Source organism: Mustela nigripes, chromosome 10 (genome assembly GCF_022355385.1).
Source record: "Mustela nigripes isolate SB6536 chromosome 10, MUSNIG.SB6536, whole genome shotgun sequence".
NCBI lineage: Eukaryota > Metazoa > Chordata > Mammalia > Carnivora > Mustelidae > Mustela > Mustela nigripes.
In genome coordinates this window covers 18227766-18239173 of record NC_081566.1, presented here as the reverse complement: position 1 = coordinate 18239173, position 11408 = coordinate 18227766, and the positions used below count along the sequence as shown (strand labels likewise).

Below are 11408 nucleotides of genomic sequence, written 5' to 3'. Positions count from 1 at the left end.
TCGAAAAAGACAGGCCTCTCCTGCAAAACTATCCAACCTGAAGGCGGCAGGGGCGGAGGCCGGGCGGTGTGCGGGGCGCCTCGCTCGGGCCCGGGGGTGGGGCCTGTGGGGACGGTCCCGGGCCCGCGGTGGGCGCGCCAGGGCTAGCGGCAGCCGGGGCAGGCGGGGTCCTTCCTGGCAGGAACTCGGCTGTCCGCGCGCCGCCCGCCTGCCCTTCCTCCGCTCCCCTCCCCCCCCCAAGCCCCCTCCCCCCCAAGGCCCTTTCCCTTTCTTTCTTTCCCGGCCCTCGAGTCCCCACCCCGACGGCGCCCGCTCCACCGCTCGCCCAATGGCAGCGGGGCCCGGGCGCGCATCAGCCGATCCGCCCCGGCTCCCGGCCGCTGGGAGCCAATCAGGGCGCCGGGGGTGGCCCGGGCAGCGGATAAAAAATGCAGGGCAGCTAGCAGCCCCGCAGAGCCGAGAATGGGAGCAGAGTGGAGCTTCTGAGCAGCACGCCGGCCTCCTCTCCTCACCTCACCTCGCTCTCGAGGCCTGCCATTCCCGCCGCCTGCTCGCCGCCCAGGTAAGCACGCCGCCGTCCCGGGGGCTGCAAGTGGTGCGCACCGCCCCTGCAGCCCCCAAACCCCCTGAGCCCGGCCTGCCGACCCCACGGCTCGGGGCAGCCCCTTGCACCTCCCGCCCCTACGGTGCTCCTCTGCCTCCGCGCCCTCCGCGTGCTCTCGCCGCCCGCGGCTCCCGGAGGCTCTGGGCTGGCGATTGTGGGGTGCGCTGCTCGCCGGGCTCGGAGGAGGGCGGGGAGTTGTTTTGATCTCTTTCGCCGCTCGCGGCCCTAAGCGCCGCCCCTGGAGGTCGCTCTGCGAGGCGAACGGAGGAGCCGCTGCTCGGGCCCAGCGCTCCCACCTCGGCGGTGCTGTGTGCGCCGCGGTGGAGTGGCCGGGTGGACCCTGGGAGGCTCGCTCCTGCTCCGCGGTGGCGGGCCTTGCAGGATCGTCGTGGTTTGGAGGCTCTCTAGACGCCTACGCTGAGGCGAGTGGCCGTGAGGGTCGCTGGTACGGGCCGCTCCTGCGCGGGGTCCCGGGGGCCTTGCACTGTGACTGAACAATGGGCACCCCGGGCTGCGGTTTGGCCGGCGGGCGCCGCGGGCGGAGGCCTGGCGGGGCAGAGGCAGCGGCGGTGCGCTGTCCCCTCCCCCGCGACATCCCCACTCCCTCCCAGCCTCGGCCCTCGGAGGGATATGGCCCCCTCGGCCAGGCCTTGAGATCCTGACCGGGGCCCGAGGGGCAGGGCGCCGACTTTAGGGACGTTTTAGTGGGAAAGGGCTACCCTCAAAGTGGATTATCCCAACTGCCCCGGGGGCGGGAAGCGGGTAACCCCCCCCAGCCGCAAATCCACGAAGACCACCACCAACGAAGATGAAGACGAAGGGGAGTCGCCGCGGTCCTCGGAGTCCCCCTCCAACTGCTTCGGCTTCGTCGCCTACTCGATGAACTCCGGAGAGAAATCACGAGTCAAGATTAAGACCGTGACCCACCAGCCCTCGTATTCCTCCTCGTCCCGATGCGATCCCGAACGCTCCCTGACCCCTCCTTCTCCGTCTCCGTCTCCCTCGCCCAGAAAGCTCCGGTGCATGGACCAGCGAGAGCCGGAGAACCAGGAGAGGCGCGAACGCAACTCCAAAAGGAGAAGGGCCAGGGAGGGCTACCCCAACGATCCGATTGACCTTCTGTGGCTGGGGTGAGTGAAGAGTCAGGGAGGAAGACCCCGGAGCCGGAGACAGCTGCAGAGACAGCTAGAAAGTGCAGAATCCCATTTTTACCCTACATAAACTCAGGGCACCGCGTTACCAGTCGGTAACAGTAGACTAAAATGTTGGCATCCAACGCGGCTCACGGAAAAGAGCAGGAAGTCTGGAACTGAAACTTAAAGGGAGAGAGTGTGGCTGGATATTGGTGGTGGTCACAGGTTGGGGAGGAAGGCCGGGAGATTGGGTTGTAGGCTTTGTAGTGGGAGCTGAAGGGGTCAGGTATTGTTCCTTCCGGCCTTTAAAGGCAGGGGTGGTGGAGGTTTGGGGGATGTGTGTGACCCACGGAGACCTCTGCACGCCCGGTAATACAGAGGGATACGGAAAAGGACCGGTTCTGCAATCCAGTGCTGGAGACCAGACCAAGAAGGTTCTGCTCTTCCCCAAGGGAAGGGGTGAGGCTCTTGGAGGGAGCAGCAGTTCTGTTTTCAGCTGGGCAAACATGGCCGGTTGCCCATAGAAACGTAGCCACTGTACTTCATAAAGTTGCCCAAGTCGTTGGAGAACAATGTGTTCCTTTTCCAGCCACTCTGGGCCACTGAGCTGGGGAGGGGGGGGCGGTGTCCAACATTTCCTCTTGTGTTGGGTTTTTCTTGTTTCAGAGGTTTTGTGGCAGTGGCTCGCAGTTTTTAGCGTGCCCAGCTTTTAAAAACCCAGATCGTTTTGTTACTGAAGTGGGAATTTCCTCATTAAAGTTCCCTGGTGGGATCTGAGAATGTCCTTTGCAAATGTAGATCTACCTTCCGAATTGAGAAGACCTGCGAACCATGGCAGTGTGCTTGCTGCTCAGAATGCAGCGCAGATCAGCTCTTCGATACTTGGGGGATTTGCACTGCTGTTAGGAAAACCCCACCAGGCTTTTGACTACTCTAGCTAACTCCCTTGTTTCTTCTTCCTAATGTCTCAATGTGTGGGGGTGCTTTTGGGAGAGGGGAGAATCTCCAAAAAGGGTTTTTCACAGAGGTGCCTGCTAGAATGCAAGAGGGACCCAGACACCATAGCAGCCCAGCCTTTCTGTGGCTGGATTTCATACTGGGAGAGAGAGACCTTCTGCAAATGCACTCTTTCCGAACCTTAGTGTTTGACCCAGTGCTTTAGTATAAAATATAAAATGCTTGCCCTACTTTGGCTACATTGACGAAATAGAGCTTAAGCTTAGTCCTCACAAGTGTGGATTCTAGCTCAAGGAAGCCTAGAGGGAGATTTTGTCTAATACAAAAGCTTAAATCCCTCTGAAAGCAGCATGGAAGAAGTACACCCTGGAGAGTGGCTTCCAAAGGGAGGGGACTACATTTCCCACCGGGACTTTTTACTTTAATTGTCCTTACTGAGTCATTCCTGCCAGAGGATCAGTTTAGAGTTGGTAATTATTTTTTGGTTGGTTCTTTTCAGCAGAACAACGTCCACCATGGCCACCTCCGCGAGCTCCCACCTGAACAAAGGCATCAAGCAGTTGTACATGTCCCTGCCTCAGGGCGAGAAAGTGCAAGCTATGTATATTTGGATTGACGGGACGGGAGAAGGATTGCGTTGCAAGACCCGGACCTTGGACAGTGAGCCCAAGTGTATAGAAGGTGAGAGATGGAGCAGAGTGGGAGCCGTGGGGAGGAGCAGCCTGAAAGCAAGCCACTAGATTCGGTCACTTTATTATTCTGTGTCTAAAGCTTTCCTGAGGCAGGGTTTCTCAGACTTCATTCATTCAGTGCTAAGCTCCTGCGCTGCCTCAAAGCATGGCAACAATGGACCCCTTTATTTCAATAGAATCTTCCTTGGAAGCCAGTATATTGAGGAAAAAAGATTAAAAGTCTAGTTGGGGCAGGAGGGGGTTGGAGACTTTGCTGACTTGGGCGTCCCCACTTAATTCCCTCTGAGGCATCCCCAAGAACCCAGTTTGAAAACCACTGCTCTAACCTGACTATACTTATCTACTATGTGTAAACTCTATAGAGTACTGTTTCGGATTCCTATCAGTGAGGTTCTGGATGTGAAGCAGATTCTATGTGAAGTGGTTTCCAAATAGGACTGGCTGATCGTTTGTTTCTGGTTGATTCCACTTTTGGAAATTCTTAAACCGCCTGATTGCTTATCACACTAGAGGCTCTTAGATAAGAGTCGTGACCTTCATTTTTCAGTCCAGAGCAAACCATAGCCCTCCTCCTGGAAGGGGACTAGAGAAAAAAATAGCACCGTTTACCTGCTTTTAGGATGGCTTACTCTTCTGATAGTAGTCACACTGGAGTGAATGCATAAGCATAAAACAAAGTATATGGAGTGTACTTGCTTTGTGGCAGGTATTAGGTGCTGGGGGAGGGGGTACAAGGTAAGAGAGTCTGATCTCTCTGCTTTCGGAGAACTCCTAGTCAACTTGAGAGATGAAGAAACTCACCTTTAAAACATAGTGGGGAAAGTCGATAAGTGACCATGGGAGCACCCTTGACCACTTACCCTGCTAGTTATCTATTTCCTTGTCTATAGAATAAGGACATGACTTGAGCTAGAACAGTCCCTAGATGCAGTGGGGAGGTGAGTTAAGCAACACAGGTGGCCTAGTAGGGGAATCAGAATCTGTTTCTCCTGTTGCAGTTTTTTAAATGATGACTGACTTCCTGGTTGTCAGAATATTTCAGTTTGTCTCCTTGGTGTCTGGTAGACAGACTTAAGGAAGATATGTCAGGCGTTCCTTGGGTGGTTGGTGCAGTGGTCTGTACAGCTTCCACAGGAAGGACATTAAAGCCGTGTGCAGTGGTCAGAGTTTGCATATGAGTAGCAGGAATCCCACATTTCTGACTTTCTGGAAAGAAAGTGTAGATCTTTAGATGTGGGAAGTTTAAGGAAGGGGCTGTATGGTCTGAAAAGCTCTGCATTTTTAAGTTAATGTTCCCTTCTCTTTTTACCCCAGAGTTGCCTGAGTGGAATTTTGATGGCTCTAGTACCTTTCAGTCCGAAGGCTCCAACAGTGACATGTATCTCGTCCCTGTTGCCATGTTTCGGGACCCTTTCCGCAAGGACCCCAACAAGCTGGTGTTCTGTGAAGTCTTCAAGTACAACCGGAAGCCTGCAGGTGTGTATTGGAGAGGTAGGGATGCTCCCTGCTTAATCCATGAACGTTGTGAAGGGGAAGTACAGGAGATCCTGAAACCAGTACCGGAAACACTGAACCAGATGAGACGACCTCAGGTTTCAGAACTGTTTCAGGGGTCTGGGCGAGTGGACCTGATCTCCACTCCAAACTTCCCTCATTCCCAGGTGGTGTGGTCCGTCCACGCGGGGTCTCCTCTACTGGTTGTGTAAATAAAACAGCAGTGAATTCCTTTAAGTCTGTCCACCCGTAGAGCTGCCCCATGACACAGCCCTCCCACCTGCCTCTAGATTTGAGAAGTCTGGATTCTGAAGTTCACTTACCTGGCTGTGAACCTTGACAAACGATTTATCCTCTGTCCTTAGTTTTCCTGATTTTAAAAGGTGGGGTGGGGGATAAAATCCATCTCCTGTCTGGGTTCACCAATAACCTACATGTGCCTCAAATTCACTGTATCTGCATTTTTGGCTTTTGCCTGGTGTGGCTGTTGGTCCTGATTCTCCGCCCATCATCTTGTTAGCATAGCAGAAGCTGTTTAGTCTCCTGGTACGCTCTGCCAGTGCGACTTGTGACGAGTCAGTCCATGCCTGGACCTTAATTGCCTTTGTTTGGGGAGGCAGTACCATTCTGGTAAAGGGCATGAGCTCTGAAGCCAAGGTAGCTGCCGCCTTCCCGGTTCTGCTACTGGCCATGTAAGCTGGGCAGGCCGCCTGGCGTCTCTGAGCTGAGCTGCGTTTTCTCCTGTGTGAAAGTAGAGGCTTTAATATGTCCCTCGGGGTTGCCAGATAGACTCCTGTTGTGGGTTTTCCATAATGCAGAGGTCTTCAAAAGTGGTGTTTTGGGAGGTAGTTAAGCAGCTGATAAGAAGTCTATATTTACTTATTTTAAAGTTCTTTTCCAGCTTAGACGTCTGCAGCTGAGCTCCTCTCATTTTAATATTTTACTTTTGTGGTAGGCAGTTTAGCCCTTCATCTTCTCACCTGGCATGGGAGGCCCCCAATAGACACATGATTTCTCTCAAGGAAAATTACAGGTTTGGCTCTAAATGCTTGAGAAACTAGGGATAAGTCTGACAGCTAAAGCGGCTGTCTTGCGCACATAGAGCTGAAGTGCTCTCTGTGCGCACTTGGGAGGTGGCCAGCAGGCAGATAAGGTGCAGACCTGCTCTGTTCTGGATCCAGAGTCATGGGGTTGGTTTGTGACCCAGGAGTCTCCCTGCAGATGTATGATTACCGCTTCGCCCATTTTCTTTTCTTTTTAAAAGATTTTATTTATTTGACAGATCACAAATAGGCAGAGAGGCAGGCAGAGAGAGAGGAGGAAGCAGGCTCCCTGCTGAGCAGAGAGCGTGATGCGGGGCTCGATCCCAGGACCCTGGGATCATGACCTGAGTGGAAGGCAGAGACTTTAACCCACTGAGCCATCCAGGCGCCCCTGCTTCGCCCATTTTCTACATTTAGGCTGATGGGACACAAAAAAGGTTTATTATTCTGGGTTAGTTCAGCTTTGTGGAATCCAAAGTTCTTTTCCCTAGCAGCACTGCGATTCAGTGGATTTGCCCATATGGCTCTAATGGTGCATTGACTCTTTTTTTCTAGAGACCAATTTGAGGCATACCTGTAAACGGATAATGGACATGGTGAGCAATCAGCATCCTTGGTTTGGAATGGAGCAGGAATATACTCTCATGGGCACAGATGGGCACCCTTTTGGTTGGCCTTCCAATGGCTTCCCTGGGCCCCAAGGTAAGTCGTCTCCCGCCCCTTGAGATGGACCTCCTGCTCCCTAGTTACTTCGTTGCCAAGGACAGACTTCCTCCCCAGGGATGATAGTGACTCCTCATGGATCACTATGGGCTACCCACTGTAAAGCTGTGGGCATATCACTGAGGCTGGCTGAAATAATGTGGAGAAGAGCCTTCTTGTTACTCAAATTCGGACATGGACTTTTATTTTTTATTTTTATTTATCTACTTATTTTTAAAAAGATTTTATTTATTTATTTGACAGAGATCACAAGTAGGCAGAGAAGCAGGCACAGAGAGGGGGAGGCAGGCTTCCCACTGAACAGAGAGCCCCATGCAGGGCTTGATCCCAGGACCCCGGGATCATGACCTGAGCTGAAGGCAGAGGCATTTTAAACCCCCTGAGCCACCCAGGCGCCCCCGGACATGGATTTTTAGACATTAATATGGAGGGAAACCCTTTGGGTCCACTGACATGGCCAAGAGGAACCCCCTGCACGCCACACCCCCGCCTCCCTGTGAAGGCAGGGATAGTGACTCCAGAAAGCAAGTGTTGAGAGCTTTCTGATTTCTGATTTTTGTGGAAAGGGATTTCTTGGTTTCTTGTCTCTTAACCTTACATCTTAATGCCTCTGCAGGTCCATACTACTGTGGCGTGGGAGCAGACAAAGCCTATGGGAGAGATATCGTGGAGGCTCACTACCGAGCCTGCTTGTACGCTGGCATCAAGATTGCTGGGACAAATGCTGAGGTCATGCCTGCCCAGGTAAATGATGTGTTCATCTGTAGGACATAGTGGCCAGTGGGGACATGTACTGGCACCCCTCATTTACCCAGAACTTAGGTGGGTTGGAATAGAGGTGAGAAAAGAACAGGGTTTGGAGCTTGTGAATTGGGGTAAGAAATTGGCATTATTTTTAAAGGCCAGCCATGTCGTTCTCTCTAGTGGGAATTCCAGATAGGACCCTGCGAAGGAATCGACATGGGAGATCATCTCTGGGTGGCCCGTTTCATCTTGCACCGTGTATGTGAAGACTTTGGAGTGATAGCAACCTTTGATCCTAAGCCCATTCCTGGGAACTGGAATGGTGCGGGCTGCCACACCAACTTCAGCACCAAGGCCATGCGCGAGGAGAATGGTCTGAAGTGAGTGCCTTCTCGTGATGGGTCATCTTGCTTTCTTCGCTGGCATACTTGCCAAGGGTTTGATGTGTTGGGGCTAATAAGTAAGCCAGACTTCTCCATTCGTACCTTAGCTTTTAGCACTTGGCTTTGAAAGTTATCTCCGTATTCTCTTGTTTTGTTTGAAGAGGACCAAAACATACTCTAGGAATAGAATCCAAGAATAGCTATCGGAAAGGGGGAGCTAATTTAATGTGTTTGAAAATCTTTAGTATGAAATAACTTAGTAATGATAAAAGCATGTGAATGAACTTAATGCTTCTGGGTGGGGCAGGGTCTTTGATTAGGGTCTTTTCATTCAGCAAATACCATCTACTGGGCATCCAGCACCATGCTGAGGCCCTGAGTGGGACACACGGGTAAGAAGGCAGAGTTGCTGCCCTCGTGGATCCTTTGATCTGTGGGGACAGCGTTTTAGTGAACAGTCTGATAAGATGAGTCCCGTCATTCTTAATTCCATCCGTGCACCTGCCACTGAAGGGCAGATTTCCAGGTGCCAGGTTGGACCCCCATCTTTTCTCCTCCTAGGTACATTGAGGAGTCCATCGAGAAACTAAGCAAGCGGCACCACTACCACATCCGAGCCTACGACCCCAAGGGGGGCCTGGATAACGCCCGGCGCCTGACTGGATTCCACGAAACGTCCAACATCAACGACTTCTCCGCCGGCGTGGCCAACCGTGGGGCTAGCATCCGCATTCCCCGGACTGTCGGCCAGGAGAAGAAGGGTTACTTTGAAGACCGTCGCCCCTCTGCCAACTGTGACCCCTTTTCCGTGACAGAAGCCCTCATCCGCACGTGTCTTCTCAATGAAACTGGCGACGAACCCTTCCAGTACAAAAACTAAGTGGACTAGACTTGCAGCCGTCAGACCCCTCCTCATTCTCCACCCTGCCTCCGTGTTCGCCCCTCTCTCGACTGTCCTAATAGCTGTAACTCAAAGGGCGGAATATCAAGGTCTTTTTTTATTCCTCATGCCCAGTTAATAATCTCTTTGCTTCCTTTGGCCAGGATAGAGGGGTCAGGTTCTTAATCTTTTTACACCCCCACCCCCCACCTTTTTTTCCCCTGTCACTGAAGCTGTCTAGTACGTTAGTGGGGAGGGGGTGGGGAGGCATAACCACTGTTTCCAGTTAATCAGGTGTGTTTGTCCAGTAGGCGTAGCGATCCGACAGAGCATAGTGTTTGTGAAGGGAGGGGGAGGGCTCTTTCTTCCAGGTAGCTGAGTGTTGGGGGAGGGGGGTTACTTACTTACTCTGGGGTTAGGTTAGGATGTCCCCCTCTTGGTGGGGAGTTCCACTTGGTGTCAGGTTATAACCAACTTTCTATTAAAAGTGAGACTTAGGAGAGAGCCAGGCAGAAAAAAGCACCACCGTCCTCCTGGTACCGGGCTTCCCTCACCTGGGTGGAAATGGCCCTCCCCTGAAGACAAGCTCAGCATAAGGATGGATTGACCTACCTTAGAAGAAGAAGTTCTTAACTGCTTGGTCCTTCATTTATAACACAAAGCAGAGTAGTATTTTTATATTTAAATGTAAAAACAAAAAAAATTATATATATGGGTGTGCAGATACGTGTGTTTTTTTTTTTCTAAAGGAGGAAGAACATTCTGGTTACTGGGGAGCCAAACTGGAGACGAATAGTCTGGTTGGAAATAAGGGATCTCCTCTTGAGTGGGGGTTGAGGGAGGCAGTGCTTTTGCAACGCTGGCTCTCTGGGGACCCTTTGCTGTTCCCTTGCTGTCCCTGTAGGGTCCTCCGTCCTCTGCCCACTCTTCCGGAGGTGTGGGGGTGGACACCCGGTCGGGTTGACAGGTGCAGGCACGTTGTGGAAGGAGCACTCCCTTGAGCCCCGCGGCTTTGGTTTAAAAGACACACACCCACACGGATTTAGAAATAAGAGTTGGCTGGTCAACTTGAGCATGTTACTGACAAGGGGTGATTGGGATTATTTTCTGGTGGGACTAGCATGTCACTAAAGCAGGCCTTTTGATATATTAAAATTTTTTAAAAAGCAAAACCAGAAGTTTAGATTTTAGTCCTGTTGGTAGGGTTTCTGAGTCTCTTTGTTTTGACAGAATGGCTTGTTGGCTTCAGCGGTTCCCTTCCCATCTCCGCTGTCAGGAGACGGGGACAGCCTGGAGTCAGAACACCGGTGGTTTTGTGTCCTGGTGTTGATTCTCTTGAGTGTGAGATTCTCCTTCCCTTTCTTTGTTCAGATTTCTGAGGAGTTTCTTTTTCTTCGATAATAAAAAGCAAACCCCACCTTGGTCCCTCCCATCTTCCCTACCGTGTCTGGCTGTTTTCATGTGGTTCCTGTTGGCCGCCCAGGCCAGCCGTGGCTTCCTCTTGGCGTGACGACTTCTAATTGCCATGTACAGTATGTTCAGCGGTAGACAGCTCATTGTAAACAGACTGTTAACTGCCCAGAGCAGCTCTTATAAATCAACCTAACATTTATAAGATCTCTTCTGACTTGATTCTTTGTGTTTCTTTTAAATCCCTTTTTCCTTTACTTTCCTACCCGAAAAGGGGATTTTTTTTTTTTTTAAGAGACAAAGGAAGCTCAAGTTTACTTGTTCAAGGAATTTTAAAAAATCTACCCTGAGACACAGCCAACCAGCTCTTCCCCGTACTTCGGGTGTTGGGAATCTCAGGCTGAAGGCAACTGTACCAGCTGTACAGTTTAGTAGGAGGATACAAACTCCAACCCTCCTCTCTGTGCTCCACACCTTGGCTTTAACTTACAATGCCACAACATTGTCTTAAGCACCCCTCTGGCTTAACTTTAAATCAGCCTGAAACTGTTAATGTGTTACAAAGGCTTCTCATTTCCCTGCTGGTCTTGATTTCACCCTTACCTGCCAGGGGTGAGGTTCTACGTGGCCCATATTGACCCCGTGGCTGCCCTGGTTGAAGCCTTCCAAGGTTGACTGCTCTCAGGGCCTGCTAGCCGGGATGTGCCTTGGACATCCCTTCCCTGGCACTAGCCCAGTGAGCCGCTCACAATTCCCCGCAAAGCCCCGTGTGACACCTCTGTGCCCTTGTTCTTCGTACCTTTGCTGGGAAGTTAGTTTTCCTCTCCCCTTTCCTGGTGTATCTTAGTTCATGTCCATGCAGGTCAGGTAGGAGCTCCCTTTGCCATAGTGCTGTGCATGTACCTCTAACCAAAAGCACTATTCTTCCAACCCTTGAAGCTACTGTGCCAGGTGTTGTGTGCGATAAGAATTATCATCTTTAAAAGATGGTGTCCTCTATGATAGTTTGGAAGTAGGTGGATCCTGTTCCAGCAGACTTAGAGATGACCTTTTGTGGGGTGGGGGTAGGTGTATATTTTGCTCTAGTTGTAAGCAATCCTAGATACTCGTGCTTGTTTTTTTTCTAGGAAGGTTGGCTCCCCACATTTTCAAAGTTGGATGATGTTATTGCTTTGCTGGGTATGGTTCCAGTTTATATTGGCTGTTTTCAGCGTGATTATCAAGAGTGCCCCCCTCACTCAGCATTCTCCTGGTTTTGCTCAAAAATTGTGGGCTTTTCTTTCTATGGAAGGTCTACTTGCCCCTTCCCAGCTGAAATTGGCTTCCGTTGGCTGGAGCACCCTTG

General features: G+C 51.6%; 1 protein-coding gene across 6 annotated transcripts; it reads left to right on the top strand.

Annotated features, from left to right (window-relative positions):
* Positions 1-422: 422 nt before the first annotated feature.
* GLUL (glutamate-ammonia ligase) lies at positions 423-10083 on the top strand. Of its 6 annotated transcripts, none has more exons than XM_059412722.1 (8): positions 423-562; positions 1615-1734; positions 3197-3375; positions 4701-4862; positions 6479-6625; positions 7263-7390; positions 7571-7770; positions 8335-10083. In XM_059412722.1, the coding sequence occupies exons 2-8, from the start codon at positions 1628-1630 to the stop codon at positions 8651-8653; spliced, it is 1242 nt and encodes a 413-aa protein (XP_059268705.1). In that variant the 5' UTR covers positions 423-562; positions 1615-1627; the 3' UTR covers positions 8654-10083. The 6 variants fall into 6 exon arrangements, with proteins under 6 accessions (XP_059268705.1, XP_059268703.1, XP_059268704.1 ...); XM_059412720.1 differs by having other exon boundaries at positions 4701-4877; XM_059412721.1 differs by having other exon boundaries at positions 3194-3375.
* Positions 10084-11408: the final 1325 nt, after the last annotated feature.

Coding starts and splice junctions, on each gene's coding strand:
- GLUL (XM_059412719.1), top strand. CDS start 1,628: ATGGACCAGCGAGAGCCGGAGAACCAGGAGAGGCGCGAACGCAACTCC. Junction 1,735..3,193: donor ATTGACCTTCTGTGGCTGGG/GTGAGTGAAGAG, acceptor GGTTCTTTTCAG/CAGAACAACGTCCACCATGG. Junction 6,626..7,262: donor TGGCTTCCCTGGGCCCCAAG/GTAAGTCGTCTC, acceptor ATGCCTCTGCAG/GTCCATACTACTGTGGCGTG.